This window comes from Squalius cephalus, assembly GCF_949319135.1.
Source record: "Squalius cephalus genome assembly, chromosome: 10".
Lineage (NCBI taxonomy): Eukaryota > Metazoa > Chordata > Actinopteri > Cypriniformes > Leuciscidae > Squalius > Squalius cephalus.
The window spans coordinates 38,215,776-38,232,134 of NC_137131.1; the positions used below are offsets into that span (position 1 = coordinate 38,215,776).

At 37.0% G+C, this 16,359-nt stretch overlaps 1 protein-coding gene across 5 annotated transcripts in view; it reads left to right on the forward strand.

Moving 5' to 3' along the window:
• The first annotated feature begins 446 nt into the window (after positions 1 to 446).
• Positions 447 to 16,359, forward strand: part of plppr2b (phospholipid phosphatase related 2b) — a 156,922-nt gene continuing 141,009 nt past the window's right edge. For 4 of the 5 annotated variants that reach the window (XM_079882710.1, XM_079882711.1, XM_079882715.1 and 1 more), the window contains exon 1: positions 447 to 527. In XM_079882710.1, coding sequence (XP_079738836.1) covers positions 466 to 527 — 62 coding nt within the window. In that variant the 5' untranslated portion in view covers positions 447 to 465. The remainder of the gene's footprint in view (positions 528 to 16,359) is intronic. The other variant, XM_079882708.1, reaches the window with a different exon arrangement.

Below are 16,359 nucleotides of genomic sequence, written 5' to 3' on the forward strand. Positions count from 1 at the left end.
TAAAACAATCCTAGGCTGGTTGGTTGGTCTTGGCTGGCTTAAACTGGTCTCCCAGTCTGGCTAGCTAAAAAAAAAAAGATGGCCAAAACCCCTCTAAAAACCATCCAACCATCTTAGGCTGGTTTTAGCTATTTATTTATTCAGCTGGGAGTGGCAAAGTTTAATGTTACTCTGGTGCTGTATTTAAATGAACACACAGGCAAAGTAGTAAGTTACCAGATCAGCCTACAATACAAAAAGGGCCAGAAGTGGTCAGATCTGTCACATTTTAGAAGGCCGTTATGTGGCCTTTTGTCTGTATAGAGAATTTGGAGCAAGTGCAGAAGCACTTCAGAGCAGCCTTAGCTTTTCTTAAAGATGCCTTTAAGAAAAGTATGATGTTTACATTTTCAGTTTCATTTAAATTGGATGTAAGATAAGATTTGGGTGATATGGCACAAGCTTGCCAACGCTTCCTACCGCAAGATGGCGCCCCCGTCCATTACCGGTGATTGTCTGGAATTCAGCGGTGAACGCGGTTTGCTCAGGTAACTTACGTTCATTTATTTCTCCTATTTCTAATATTAACTGTTTTTGAACTAAATTCCGTTTTAGAGACTATTTTTGCCGTTGTTATTATTCGGTTGTGCAGTCGGCGTTTTTAAAGTGCTAGCCTACTTGTTGGTAGCGATGATCAGGATGGACCAGTTGCACTTGTTTTTGATTACAGTAGTTTATAATCATTTGATTTTACAGCGATTTATGGTGATGATTTTCATTTGTATATTTGCATTCAGTCTCATTGCAAACAGTTCGCTTGGTAACCCAGTAGAGGGAAGCAGCGTTTCATTCGTTAAGTTAGTAACGTTAGGCCTACACTAATTTATTCACCGCAGTCTGGCATCATCGGTGTGCCATTCATTTTTAGGGTCCAATATAATAATAATAATATATAAAACCAATATATGTGTTACCTCATGACTTCTTCCTAAAACAACTAAATAAATGATTTAGCTCTTTAAATGAGAATTAAGAAAAAAAAAAGTTTACATTACACATGCATCATGTCAGGTCTTGAAAATGAAGGTGTAGCTCACCCAAAAATGTTGTCATCATTTACTCATGCTTACTGTATATTTCAAACCTGTAGCCTATGATTTATTTCTTCTATGGCTCATGGGGAAAAAAGCAGCTTGGCTGGTTTTCAGCTGGTTTTAGGTGGTTGGTCAGCTGGTCTCCCAGCCTGACCATCTAAAGAAGTGGCCAAAATCCCTCTAAAACCAGCTATGACCACCAGGCTGGAAGACCAGCGAAAGACCAGCCAACCAGCTCAAACACACAATAATGAGATGCTAAACAAAACGTTTATGCTGCTCCTTTTCATTCAATGAAGTGTATAGCCAGTCAAAAGGAGACGGAAAAATGATGGAAAACCACCATAAGTACTCTCCATATGACTTGTGCACTATATTCCATTGTTGTTTTAATACATGAGCAATGCAAATGCAAAGAAAAATATTAGGCTAATTTATTTGAATTGGATCTTTTGAGCTGGAACAGTTGAATCATACTATAATGTGTGTGTGTGTGTGTGTGTGTGTGATATGATGCCTCATCCACACGCTTTGCTTCTTCACGTGATATTTCTCTCTTCCTGCTTGACCCAGTAACCTAAACAGAAACAAGAAACATGCCCTATCACTGGCCATGTCCTGATGCTGTTGACTAACCTACTTAAATTATCCCATCTCTCCAATGTCTCGCCTGGACATGATACAGCAACTAATTGGAAACAGGCTGCTTAGATAGTTCTTAGAACTGGTCTATTTTAATTCAATGCCAGAAGGCATTTCAAACAAATTGCAAATGGAAGATAAACGATCTAACAAAGTGCAAAGGAAGGTGCATGAGATAAATTTAAGAAAGTTGCATGGTTTGCGTTATGACTCATACATGATGATGACGTCAGGATAAAAATAAACAGCACAATGTTGAAAAGCAGTCGCCACATGGTCAAGTGCGGTTAGTTTACATTTCCGGTCTGTTTAAGAGCCTCGTTGGTCTAAGCGAGTGTGTTGACTTCTGTTACCTTTAGTTTGACACTCGCCTGACTCACACAGGGCGTCTGGCCTCATGTGAGCCCTCGGTCACATGTTCGCACCTCCCATCAACCTGGGGTGTTTGGATTAGAGCAAAAAGAGCAGGAGCGTTCAGGCTGTGGGCGGGAAGCACTGGAGAGGATGAGAAGAAGATGTGGGCATGGGTGAAAGAGTGTCATTGTTTTGTTGTCCCTGTGATTCAGAGAGCTTCCTCCCAACAGCTGCTGGCCACTCCAGGCCAGGCTTGTGTTTAGGGTTTGTGTGGCTGTCGATATGAGGCTCTGTTACCCATTATCATGATTCCCTGAGTCACTTGTGAGACAGCAGCACAGCCACCCTTAAAGAAATGCCTTATTTGGCCTGGTTTGTGTATGTGACTGGTCTGAGTGGGTTTGAGTGAATGGAACATGCAGAGGAGAAATTGATAGTAGAGGTTTGTTAGAGAGTTTAGAAGAAGATTAACTCTCAGAGACAATAATAAAAATACTAAATAATTCTAATAATAATAAAAAACGAAAAAATACATACATACACACACACACACACATATATATATATATATACATATATATTTAAAAAACTTTATTTTTAGAATATACTTATAATATATTTTTTCTTAGAATAGTGAATATATATCCTACAATTCTGGCATTTTTTTCTCACAATTTTGAGTTAACATCACAATTTACTCTTTTACTATGATTTTTTGAGTTTACAACTCAGAATGTAAGAAAAACGGTCAAAATTGTAATATGCAAACTCACAATTCTAAGAAAAAAAGTTGTATTGCTAATGAAAATTTGCGTGAAATTAAGAATTGTGAGATATAGCCTAAAGTTGCAATTACCTTTTCTTATTTCGTGGCAGAAATAGGATTCAATACAAATTACATGGCATCTTATTATTACTTATTATTTTTCAACATTAAGATTTTAAAGGAGCTGTATGTAAGAAATGTATTTCAATTAATTATAAAATGGCCCTGATACGTCACTAGACATTAAGAAATCATGTTCATTTCAAATACTTATATCACTGACAACAGTAGTCCGGCCAGGATATTGTCATTTAAAAAGTGAAGTTGCAGCCCTCAACTGATGTTGATGTTGTCATCTTGTGTTTTGGCCTGATGCTCCACCCTCCACCTATCTACCAATCACGAAGTCAGTAGTGTTTCGGCATCCGGGTTGCCAGCTCTGCTCTAGTTAGCACAGCTGCAGCTCCTTGTAGCAGCCTACGTTCCTGCTGGATCCTGCAGCATATCTGGCAACCTCAAGTCAGGGGGGAGGGGGAGGGGATACAGTGATTGCAGTACCAGTTTTGGCCACAATCTTACATACAGCTCCTTTAAGTTAAAATGTTAATAAATGTTGGGGATGCAACAGACAATATTAAAATTCTATGAATGATAATAACCAATAAAAGGTCTAATATTAAAATTTTATACTATTTTCTATAAACAAAATAATTAGTTTTAAATAACATCACAACAATATGATATGATACCAGTTTATTGTGTCAAAGGGAAAGAATATAGGCTACTTTTGATGCTGGTATATTGGTGTACAATACCATTTACAGCATCCTTTTGGCAGTGTGCCAAATTATGTTTATTAAGTCTCAATTAATATTAGGTCATGTCAACAAGTCATTTGGAGACATTTAGCTTGAATAGTAGAAATCTGAGGTTTTCAGTCGTTCTCATTTCACATGTACAACTTTGTGGTTTATATTATTTGATTTGTTAAGAATATGTGAATTTGCTCGCTTTCTCATGAATTCTGTGTCATGGCTGAAAGTGTAATATATGTCACAACCTCTGCACTAAAGGAGAAGCTTATGCTTGCACAAATCAGCATTATGTCTTGAAGATTAGATGGTGTTTGAGTTATGTGCGTGTCTGGATAAGTATGTAGGTCAGGACTGAGCTGTGTTGGGTCAGTTGTGTATGAGTTGTCGGCTACAGGTAACCAGACAGAAGGAGGAGACAGATGCTTATCTAATGGATTATCGGGTTAATGTGCTTGTGGCACTACTGAACTTCAGCTAAAATGTGGCTAATGCTTGTCCAGTTCCAAGAGCAAAAGTGATCTCAGAAAGATTAAAATAGGTGTTTGAATACGGGGAAGAGGGGCTTGAGTTCCAGTCATAGCTCCTCTAGTAATCTTTAAAATGCAAGCTAAAGGAGGATACGCTGCTGGATCCCAGTGTGTCATTTCAGTTTTCACTACAGCAGGAGGTTGACACCACCATGATGTTAGACTGATTAATGGTTGAAAAGATATCCTACTACATAACTACAATTAAAATAGGTCACCAGTTTTCTAGTTAAGTACCAGCTCAGTTCAAGGAACGGACTCCTATTTGTTCTAAATAAATGGGCGACTTAGGAAACCGAGTGTGGCGCAAATGGAAAGAATGGAATGCACGAATGGGTTTTTACGGCTCATTTGCACATCACGTCAATGATATCACGATATCATGTCACCGTGTGAGTCAATTAATCTGGTCGGGACTCGGAGTGTTGAGAGGAGTAACATTTACACATGTGGTTTCAACAACCAGATGCATACTTGTCCAGTTTGGTCTGGAATGCGGCCCAGGTGTGCCACCTCCATCTTAAATCCATCCCGAATGCGTTTCGGAGGGCATTTACACCTGGGGGCTGTTCCATAAACCAAGATTAGAGTATAAGCCAGGCTTATTTCGGTTAGTCAGGCTTATTTTTGGTAGATTCGGTTTCATAAAGCAAACTTAAAATAGTTCAAACTCAGTTACCCTGGCAACTTATGCTGGGAAACTAGCCTGGTCCAGGGCAGGCTAACTGTCAGGCTAAGCCTCAGTTGTTACTCAGATCCTCTAACACTGACCAACAAGAACACAATGATATTACCACTGACACTCTCTCATACTATTATTGGACTTTATTAACCACTATTAGTCCAAAAATAAATACACAGTATACAGAAAATCAACTTAAATAAGGCTACAATGATAAATTAGACAATATAGACCTATATATATAGATAGATAGGCCTAAATACAATATATATACTACAGGTTTTCTTTTTTTTACTGGCTGAATGTTTTGTGCCCAAGATTTAATTAGATTGTTTTAAAGATTTATGAATACATTTCTCTCTGGTTTTGTTTGACAGCTGTGGTACATGTTTATGATTATTAGAAGAACATTAGAACACAATCTGAAAAAAGCTTTGTAAAGCAGAAGTTAAAATCACAAAATTAAAAATAAATAGTTACAAAAGTATAAATTTTAACTGGTAAGATGAATCTGAGCTTAGTAATTGACAGTATATTAGCCTACATTTGATTTACCCCATTACAATAGTCCCTTTACAGTTATTGCTATCATAAAAATACACACAGGTTTAAAATTCTAAATAAGGCACATCTAATGTCCAAATAACAAATATTTTAGTATATATATATATATATATATATATATATATATATATATATATATATATATATATATATATATATATATATATATATATATAATGTACTTTATTATGTCTTTCAATTCAAACACATTTAACACAATTATACAAATTGACAGTTCCTTTAAAGACATCATATTTTCCCCCCAATAAATATTCCTTATTTTTCCTTCTACTTTTTTTCTTTTGTGATAATACCCACCAACACATAGCCTAAAAACACACATGATTAGAACAATAACCAAAAAGTACATAGACACTTTTACATATGATTTAAGGGGGAAAAGACAAAAAACAATAAATAAATAGTAATAAAAATTTAACATTAACATATTTATATCAAACTCTTATAATGACACATAATTCCTAATAGTTATTCAAGTAATATTATTTGAATATCAAATATTCAATATTAAATAAGTAAATAAATAAAATAACAAATAAATAGAAATAAAAGGGAGGGAGGGTTATATAAAAATGTAGTCAATGTAGGCTAATATATATTCCTTTATTTTATGGAATAGTCTTTGATTTTAGAGTTGCACATATCTTTTCAAAATGTATACATTTGCTCTTAATTTCATGTTATCCTCTCCATAATGTGCTTTAGAAACTAAATCAAACCACTCATTTAAAACTGGGGACTCTTGCTTTCTCCAAAAAAATATTGCATTAAAAGCTGTAATTCTCAGCATTCTAAATAAGTATACATCATCTTTATTAAGTAGCATAGGTCCTATACCCAAAACTATATTTTGTATCTTTATATATTTAGTTTCTTAAAAGAAATCTTCCCTGAATTATAGGCTACTTCACTGAAGTACTTCTGTTCGCTAGAAGTTCAGTGCAACTTATCCAACATCCTAAAGATAAATTATTATAATTAGAAGATATTTCTAGTGTTATAAAATATCGCATATTAATTTTCCAAGCAAAATGTATATTTTAGTCAGAATTATTGCGCTCCCATTAGGCGCGCATGCGCGCAGCAGCGCTCGTTCAATATGAAAATTAGCAGCAAAATGGATACATTTGCATGACTTTCGAACATTTACAGATGGAGAATATAACTGTAAAATGTCAGTTTTGAACTAAGGGGGGGGGGGGGGGGGGACATGTCACAAACGCATTAAACAGCACAAAATATACGCTGTTTGATGGTGGATCGATTTGATCCACGATCGACCTCTAGGGCTGCTTAAGAAACGCGTGCACACGCAATTATCTAGACTAGATAAACCTGGATCAAATTAGTGAGATTGCGTGAGCTTCAATTACCTTTTATGGAACCACTTTAGCCCCAACTCATTTGTTAGGCTCATTCAAGTCCGGTTTTGGAGTTTAATCCCCGCTTTTCTAAGCGGCTTTTATGGAACAGCCCCCAGGTCTTTTGAAAATCGGATAGCTATCCGATCACAGAAAACGCATGAAGTGACCAGGTGTAAACAGGCCCTAAATGTATAAACAGGGGACATGAACATTAAGAAATAAACATCCAGAATGAAATTGATCATTTTTGAATTCAGAGTTGCGAACAGAGTTTGCGAACAACTTGTTGTCCATCTGTGAGGAGAAGGCTTCATATCTATCTCCATGAAATAATTGTGATCACAGAGCGACAAGTCAAGAGGATAGTGGTCTGGACTTCATAAAGCTCAAGTGCTCTATTAATATGAAGTGTCCTCATAAGTGGAATATTGATGCAGAAACTGTGAGCGCATAGTACTTCACACATTCTGGATGTATTGATTTATGATTGTGGAATAATGCCTTTTTAATGAAGTGCTTTCTTTGGAGCAGTTGGAACATATTTTGTTGCCTTTCACATTTCAACGATCATATGCGAAGGAACACAATCTGCCTACAAACCTTATGGTCCTCGGCGTCTCACTGAAGGCAGCTGTTCCATCCACGCACATTTTACCCAGAACATATGTCAGTCATGTTCTCACATATGCAGATGCGTGCATGCAAAACAACCTCTCTTTCTTTCTCCCCCCTCTTTCCTTCGCATGGAGTGTGGCAATATACCCTGAGCGCTCGCATTGCATAACTCTGGGCTGACTCATTGCTCTAGTGGCCTAATTCTTCCTTCACTATTAATGGATGAGGAGAAATCTAGTCCTCATGCACTTCTGCCCCACTTTCTTTGACTTTTTCAAAGTGTAACCTCAATCTCACTCTTTGTTTACTATTCCAACGTCTTTCCTATCATTATTTCATTTTATGGCTGTAATCTTTCTTTTATGGCTGTAATCTTGGCCTTGCTCATATAATGGAATGATGTGACGTTGGCGTGCATGACATAATAAAGAGCTGTTATTGAGGCCGGAGCTTTTATTGGTGCTGATTATGTATTTGTTCAAATGGCATGAGAGGGCACTTATGCATTTGCAGTTTGTCTAGGCTGAGGGTGTGCATTTGCAACCTTTTACACTTCATTTCAGTAAAGCATGTTTAAATATACCAGTACGTTTTTGTATAGAATGCTTAAAACAACACTTTTCTAAAAAGAATCCTTCTTTTTAATTAATAGGATCTATATTAAGAATAAGAAATTTGCTATTCACATGAGATCTCAAAAAGTAGTACGTGTTTGTAGAGATATCAAAGTCTGCAACTAAAAAAAACATTTAAATACATATTGAAATTCATTTAAAAATAAATGTATTAAAAATAAAATAAAAAAGAAATGAACATTTAAAGATTTAAATTGAGACATTTATTTTTTTGAGCCATTTTTGCCATTTCATTAAAGGTGCTCTAAGCGATGTAACGCGTTTTTTAGGCCTAAACATTTTTTGGCACATCCAGCAAACATCTCCTCACCATCCGCTAGCTGCCTGTCCCCTGAACACACTGTAAAAAAACGTGATCTCTGTAGACAGCCCAGGCTCCACAAACGGCAAGAAAAACAAACTGGCCCAGCCTTGGCCACGAAACATAACAAACAGTGTTCCAGCCAAGCGTGCCGCACAAGCCCTGAAAAGTGAAGCCAAAACGTCTCGATCGCCCCCCGGTGACTGGTCCTAGTATAGGTCCTAAGCCCCGCCTCCCCGTGTTATTCAACGGGACGTGAGACCAACTAAACAATTAAATTACACTTCAAATATCATTTTTCCAAAGGTGGTTTCTTTCATTTGCTGTCGTTTTTATCACGCTGATGTAAGTTCAAGTGTCTGTTTCAAAAATAAGTTGGTTTTTAGTTAGTAACGTGATGCGGTGGTGTAACGTCATGATTGACAGCTGTGATTGACAGGTTCTCTGAGCGAAGTAGTCACTGAAGCACCAACGGACATTTTTTTCGGGATCTTCGGAGGACTGAGGAGATTGTATTTACATTATTTTAACAAGCCTCTTGTCGTACTGCAATCAATTTTTAAAAAAGTGTGCAGAACTGTGAGAGTGAGGGCGGAGCGTTGATTTTGCGGCTTTACTTCCTGCTCACTCCAACCCAGAATGGCCTGTGCCTGGTTTCGAAAATATGTGGAATAAGGGCTGCCTCCGACTAATTTTTTTTTTCTAGTCGACTAGAAGTTGTTCATTTAAGCCATTCGTGGACAAATCGCCCCTTTATATTAATTTAATTAAATAGGCTACTGCGCAGGTCTGGTCCCGAGATCGCTACTGCGCAGACTCAAGTTCCAATATGTCAGCGCCGTATCGGGACACTGGCGGCTTCAGTTCTCATCAATGGAAGAGAGCGAAGGGGCGTCGTCCATCTTTTTTTACAGTCTATGGTTCCAGCCAATAACCGACAAGAATGATTTGGGGGTGGGGGTGGGGGTGTGAGGAGTGGAGGAGAGAGAAGCATGAAGAGGGAAGTTTGCTAAAGGAGAGATGTCCTAACAACGACTAACGTTAAAATTGTATATTCTTGATATGGCTAACACATGACCAAAGAGACGACGTTCCGATGAACAAATAACAAAGAATAGGGAAAAGGAGAAGGAACGCGAAGTCCCGAATTTACATCGGAAAAGCGTTCAAAAGGGGGCGAGAACTCCGGGCTTCCAATCCGACATTCAGGTGGCTCTGTTTTTGCTGGACAGGAGGGTAAATCCAGTTTGGTTTTTCTAAATGGTTCATGACTGTTTCAGGAAGCACGGAAGGGAGGGGGAGGGGACGGGATGAGGAGGAGGGAGGGTCTAGCCAGCCTCCGTTTTGTTTGACAATACTTCGAGTTGACGTCGCCCGACATCGCTTAGAGCACCTTTAAAAAGTTATCTGATTGGATTTCAGATATTTGATTGGATCAAATCTTGAAAATGGGATGAAAATGGGAAAGAAAAAAAGGATTCTGAAATCAAATAAGATCACAAACTCCAATCTTTGATCTGGATCAGATCTTCAGTTTGTGTTCAAAACTTTTTAGTAAGGTTGGATTTACCTTTGATCCAAAAAAAATCAAAAAAAAAAATCAATCAGGATTATCGTGATCCCAGCAGAAGAGTGGTGTAGTAACTATAAAACTGGTCAAAAAATACAACATTTGTATCATGTAATATAGACACATTCATATTTTTATTTTGCTCTTGATTAGTTTAACTATTAAAGTAATAAATTAGAAGTAGACAGACAGCTATTTATTAAACTTTTAGGCTAAGTACAGTGAAGTAAAAAAAGAGATTTTGGCACCATAAAATAATACATTTAATTTAATCCCACCGGTCACAATAGTGACAGTAAAAAAATGTTTCATTTCTAAGGCTATAAAAATGTTACTGAATGATCTATCAATGCATTTCCAGCAGATATTGAAATAATAAAGGGTCTCAATGAAATATGTGCAGTGTCGCATGTTTACTGTAAATTGTCACATGACCAGAGCTGTTTACTTCCTGTTTGCGCCAAGAGAAGAGGATGGCAGCAAGAAAGCTCCCAAAGAAAAGGGTGGTAAAGTATGTTAACATAAAGATAGGACATAGATTTTTGGTACACATCATGTTTAAGGTGTCTAGTATTGATATATGCATTTGCAATTACTCAACTTTGTTTAATGTGGTCATAGAACTCACAAACATGTCAACGGCAACAATAGTGACCGGTGGGATAACCCATTGTATCTACATACTAATACACATAGGCTAACTGTTCTACCTTACTTTCTACCTAATTTTACACACACACACACACACACACACACACACACACACACACACACACACACACACACACACGGTCACGTCTCTTCTGATGTCTGATCTCCACACACACACACACACACACACACACACACACACACACACAGAGAGACAGAAACTCACACACACACACACACACACACACACACAGACAGAAACACACACACACACACACACACACATGGTCACGTCTCCTCTGATGTCTGATCTACACACACACACACACACACACACACACACACACACACACACACACACACAAACACACACACACACACACACACACACACACACACACACGGTCACGGTCACGTCTTCTCTGATGTCTGATCTCCACACACACACAGACACACACACAGAAACACACACAGACACAAACACACATACACAAACACACACACACACACACTCACACATGGTCACGTCTCCTCTGATGTCTGATCTCCACACACACACCCACCCACACACACACAGACACACAAAAACACACACACAAAAAAAAACATACACACACACAAAAAAACACACAAACACACTGCACAGGTCAAATAGACCTATATTAAATCAATACAATGGTTGATACAACACAGTATCCCACCGGTCACAGTTGTGACCGATCATAAAACACACTTTTTCACACACTTTTCCATGAAAATTTCAAAAAATTATGATTGATTGTTTCAAAGGGATACTAATGACACATGATTTGGATATTTTTGTGTCTGGGAAAAATTTGGGATTAAATGGGTTAATTTAACTCTTACGTTTTTGTACGATTAACATCTTACTCCACCTCGTAAAATAGTTATTGATATTCCATTAATGTTTATGTCTAATCATTATGATGACTAAAAACTTTAAACAAACCTCTTTTTTATTTTTCACTTGAAATGTTTATCAATTTAAATTGGCTTGAGCATCCAAATACCCTTTTAAACCAATCTCTGAAATTATGAAAGAGCAACATCGGAGTAATATAGGTTTCCTGGGCTTTTATGTCATAGATATTCCTATTTTTTTATGCATGCCTTTGTCTCTGCTGGTCACATGAGCAAAATTCCTCCATTCGAACAGAGTCCTGCTGTTAATTTCAAGGCAAGCAGTAAACCTTTCAGCCCCTTTACCTCACTGTTTCATGCAATCTGGAGCTGAACACAGTGGGTGATGTATCTGTCAATATCACTTCACTCTTTGTTTGGGAAGATTTGGGTTTGATTAAAGTAACTGATTTCAAAAGAGAGGATAATGACAGGAGTTTGGCGTGTAAATTGGTGATTGTGCCACAGGTGCAGCGGAGGAGGGAGGCTGATAAAGAGTCGAGAGAGTGAGAACAATCAACCAAAGTGATAAAAAGACAAAAAGAGGAAGATGAACTAAATTGTTAAAAAAATTTGAAAAAAATGTGAGTATGTTCGCAAGACGCTGCCAAGCTGTCATACTATACCATTGCTGAGGTGTTCAGAGTGTTTTTTTGCACGTTGCTATGCGGATCTGGGTGTATTCTGGGTTGTGTATAAGTCGTTGGTTAAGATATAATAAGAGTAATATGAGTTATCTTGGGATGCACAATATTTTGGTAGCATATCGGTTATCAACTGACATTTCAGATGTTTTAATGTTTCACTATATTGAATATTAAATTGTTCCATCATTTCCACAGTTCTTACTTTTACATCATTTAAAGTTAATTTCACAACACTATTAAATATACACTACTATTCAAAAGTTTTAGATTGGCAAGATTGATTTTTTTATGTTTTTGAACGTAGTCTCATATGCTCAAGATGTATTTGATCAAAAATACAGTAAGAACAGTTATATTTTAAAATATTGCTACAATTTGAAATAACTGCTACTTTAATACTTTTTAAAATGTAATTTATTCCTGTGATGCAAAGCTGAATTTTCAGCATAATTACTCCAGTCTCCAGTGTCACATGATCCTTCAGAAATCATTCTGATATGCTGATTTGCTGCTCAAGAAATATTTTTGTAATCGTGCTGCTTAATATTTTTGTGGAAACTGTGATACAGTTTTTTCCAGGAATCTGTAATGAATAGAAAGTTCAAAATAAAAGCATTAATTTGAAATAAAAGATATTTTGTAATATTATAAATGTCTTAACTTATCTTGCTTGAATAAAAGTATAAATTTCTTTCCAAAAATTCTTTTGAATAGTTAAGCAAAATTAATTAAATATATATATATATATATATATATATATATATATATATATATATATATATATATATATACTGTATATATATAATATTGGGAATTATTATTTTATTTTTTTAAAATAGAATAGTAAAATAGTAAAAAAAAAAAAAAAGTTTAAATAGTATACAGTGGGAATAAGTATTTGTTAAATAATTAATTGTCATGACAAAATGAATGTTGATTGACCTGAGGGCGAATAAGAGAGAACAAAATTCAGAGGGTCATGCGGTTTAGGACTGAGGGAATGGGGTTTGGGCAGGGCTGGCTGACCTACATTCTGCTGGCCTTTCAGTGATCAGCCTGTGTGAATCACACTGCCTCTTTTAAACTCTTACCAGCACTTATTATACATACCCTCATTAATACACATCCTGTGATACTGTTACTAATGATGTACACCCGCTTATAAGCAAGCATATAACATCGTATGTTATAAAACTGCTCCACGTGACACACATACACGCTCAGACACTTCTTCCCTTGTTTGCGCTCTCTATTTTTTTGACCTACATCTTAGGCAGCTCAGTTACGTAACCAGAGTTATGTTGTGCTCTGGAATCCCAGCGCTCCTGCAGATGTTCAGAGACAAAACAGCTTCTCTTCCCACTCCATTCCTCTCTCTGCCTCCTTTTCCTCCTTGTTCTTCCTCTCCTCATTTTACTCTTCCTTTTTCCTTTCTCTGCTTTCCTTTTCTGTTTTCTGTTCTGCTCTTTATGTCCTTTATACATACAGTGGGCCCCGAAATCATGAGAGCACTCAGAAAATCTGGGATTACAGACCTTTAAGTAGACAGAACATTTTAGGATTAAAAAAATAATAATAATCAAAATTGAACCCCTAAAATGAATAAGAAACGTTTTATTATGCATTAGTTCTAGGTCACTAATCAAATGTGTGACTGTGCGAATCATTGTACAAATGGTCGGATTTTCTTATTCCTTTGCTGTTCTCAGAAAATAAGGATCATCAGGTCTTACACAAAACCTCTGGAGTTCATGCGGCTAAACCAAATACTAAATTTAAATGAATATAGGGCTGTGCGATATGGCCCGAAAAGAGTCTATATCGGTAAATCACGATAATTGTCAAATACACAAAGTTCAGTCATGAAACTCTAGATGGCGCATGCTTGTCCTTAACTCAATCTGATCGCAATCACATCATTCTCTATAGGGCGCAGCTGATTGGCTCCTGCTGTTTCAGTAGCCAATGAGCTCGCTGCTCAACCTCAAAGCTGTAGCAGTTGCAACACCAACCCTCCACCTTCCCCAGCTCCACCTGTATAGATCTGCTATGGGTAATTCATGTAACTGTACAGCAGCAGCGTAGCAGATCTATTCTGCCGTTTACCTTTCTTTTCCTTGATTTCTTAATGCCTTAATGCCAATAATGATAAATTCTTCTAAAATGTCTGTATTATTTGCTTGAAATATTATCTGATGTTATGCAAATAGGTTGTGTTTTCTTTAAATAGGATGCACTGCAACACAGCATTACATAATTCTGATATTTCTCAACTACACTACAGCAGTATAATGTGTGTGTTTTTGTTGTTTAGTATTGAATTTGAGTGGTGTTCAGTTAATGAGATCACAATGCAGCGTTCTGCTCACTCCCCTTTAAGCTCTCTGCAGGCTGAATGACGTGTCTGCACCTCCACCCTCTCTCTCCTCCCCAACCCTCACTCTCTGAATTCCCCTTCTCTCATCCCTCTCCTCCCCTTCACACTGACCTACTTTTCCACTGACCTGCTTTCGTAAGGTTGCGCATACTCCGTACAAGTAAAAAAAAACAGGGAAAGAGGGGAAAAAAGAGTGAAAAAAGATCAGCGAAGAGAACAAAGCACTGCAGCTCTTGCTAAAAGTCACCTTGCTTTTGTTCTTGCTTTGGCTCTCGCTACCGTAGCAACCGGTAGTGCGGCACAGTTCGGTGCTTGTTTATTCATGTGTCATCATCAACTACACAGGTTTCATTTTTAAATAAAATTAGACACCTTTTAAAGAACGTATTGTCAACAGATTATGTCAGTTTTGAATTATAGCTCTGTAGTTGCAGTTGAATATTGGTAGAAGGGTAACGTACTTTCAGATGAAGGTTGTACGGCAGGTTGTGTAAGCGCCATGCATGCATATTACTTAATGGCAGACAGGGTAAGTGATATAACAAACTGGCAGTCTACCAGGAGCAATAAATTAATGAATAAGTGACAGGTAATCGTTAACACTTTTTAAAAAATGTGTATCAGAAAAGAGAAATAGTGAGAAAGACGAGATGTAATTTCTCGAGGCGGAGGGTAGAAAAGATTGGATTATGACCTGCACTTCAAGCTATTCTTTTTATAATGTCAATTGATATCAGAACAGTTACATAACTTGTTTTCTGCTCTAGTCTATTTTTTTCTCTGAATTAGTGCCTGTACTTGGGAGTATATTTTCATGACCAGTGAACAGTGTGACCTGCTACATCGTGTTCCTTTCCCATGTTGGTAATTCCATTGATGCAGAGAACATGAAAGCATTTGTATGTGTACTTCTATTTGGTTGCAGCTCCCTGTGTGTGTGTGTGTCTTTGGGTTGTGACATAAGTGCTGTGACTTAGCCTGTTACATCATATTGGATGACTCTTGCGCCCTTCAGGAGTACAAAGTGTCCCTATGCATTTGCAAAGCTCTCATTTTAATTAGTTTATCGTGCTAGAAGGGGAGAGGAAAAGTCACGTTGGAAATATAAAGTCTGTCTGTTATTCTTTTGGTCTGGTTCTAAATCTTGTGAAAGTGCATGTGTTGGGATTGTTTATGGAAACACTTTATTATGGGGCATTAAGGCTTGCCGGGTAGTATAAACAACATTAGGCGACTTAAATTCAACATACAACATGTTTTATTTTTCTTTCCACTCCTTTAGTGTCATTCTGAGCACCTTGACAAGTACGTCCACCTCTTTTAACAAACATCTTTTTTTTTTTTTTTTCTTAAAACTTCAGTAAATACCACACAATACACCAGGGTACAGAGGTGAAATAGATGAACAGGACATGAAAATACATACTGTCTCACATTGAGGTGAACAGACAACAGACACAAGAAATATCAACCCAAAAAAGAATAATAGCATTGGAATATAAAATAAAATAAAAATACAATATTAATAATTATTATTATAGAATGCCAAAATAAACTTGATACAAACTTAAAATACTCAAAAGAGAATTTGTCTGTACACTTTTTACATAATGGCCAGTGCCAGGCACCTGTTTGGGAACAATAAACACAGATTGTATAAAATCTGATGAAAAAAATTCAGTGCAGAAGCAGCTTTCAGCTGTGGTAAATTCTACAAAGACAACTAGTAGGACTGAATTTGTGTCTAGGTAACACTTAGTTGTGTGCTGCAGCATTTTACTGTGTGTTAACTTTTATATGCAACATTTAATGGGTATGATGATGCAATGGGCTA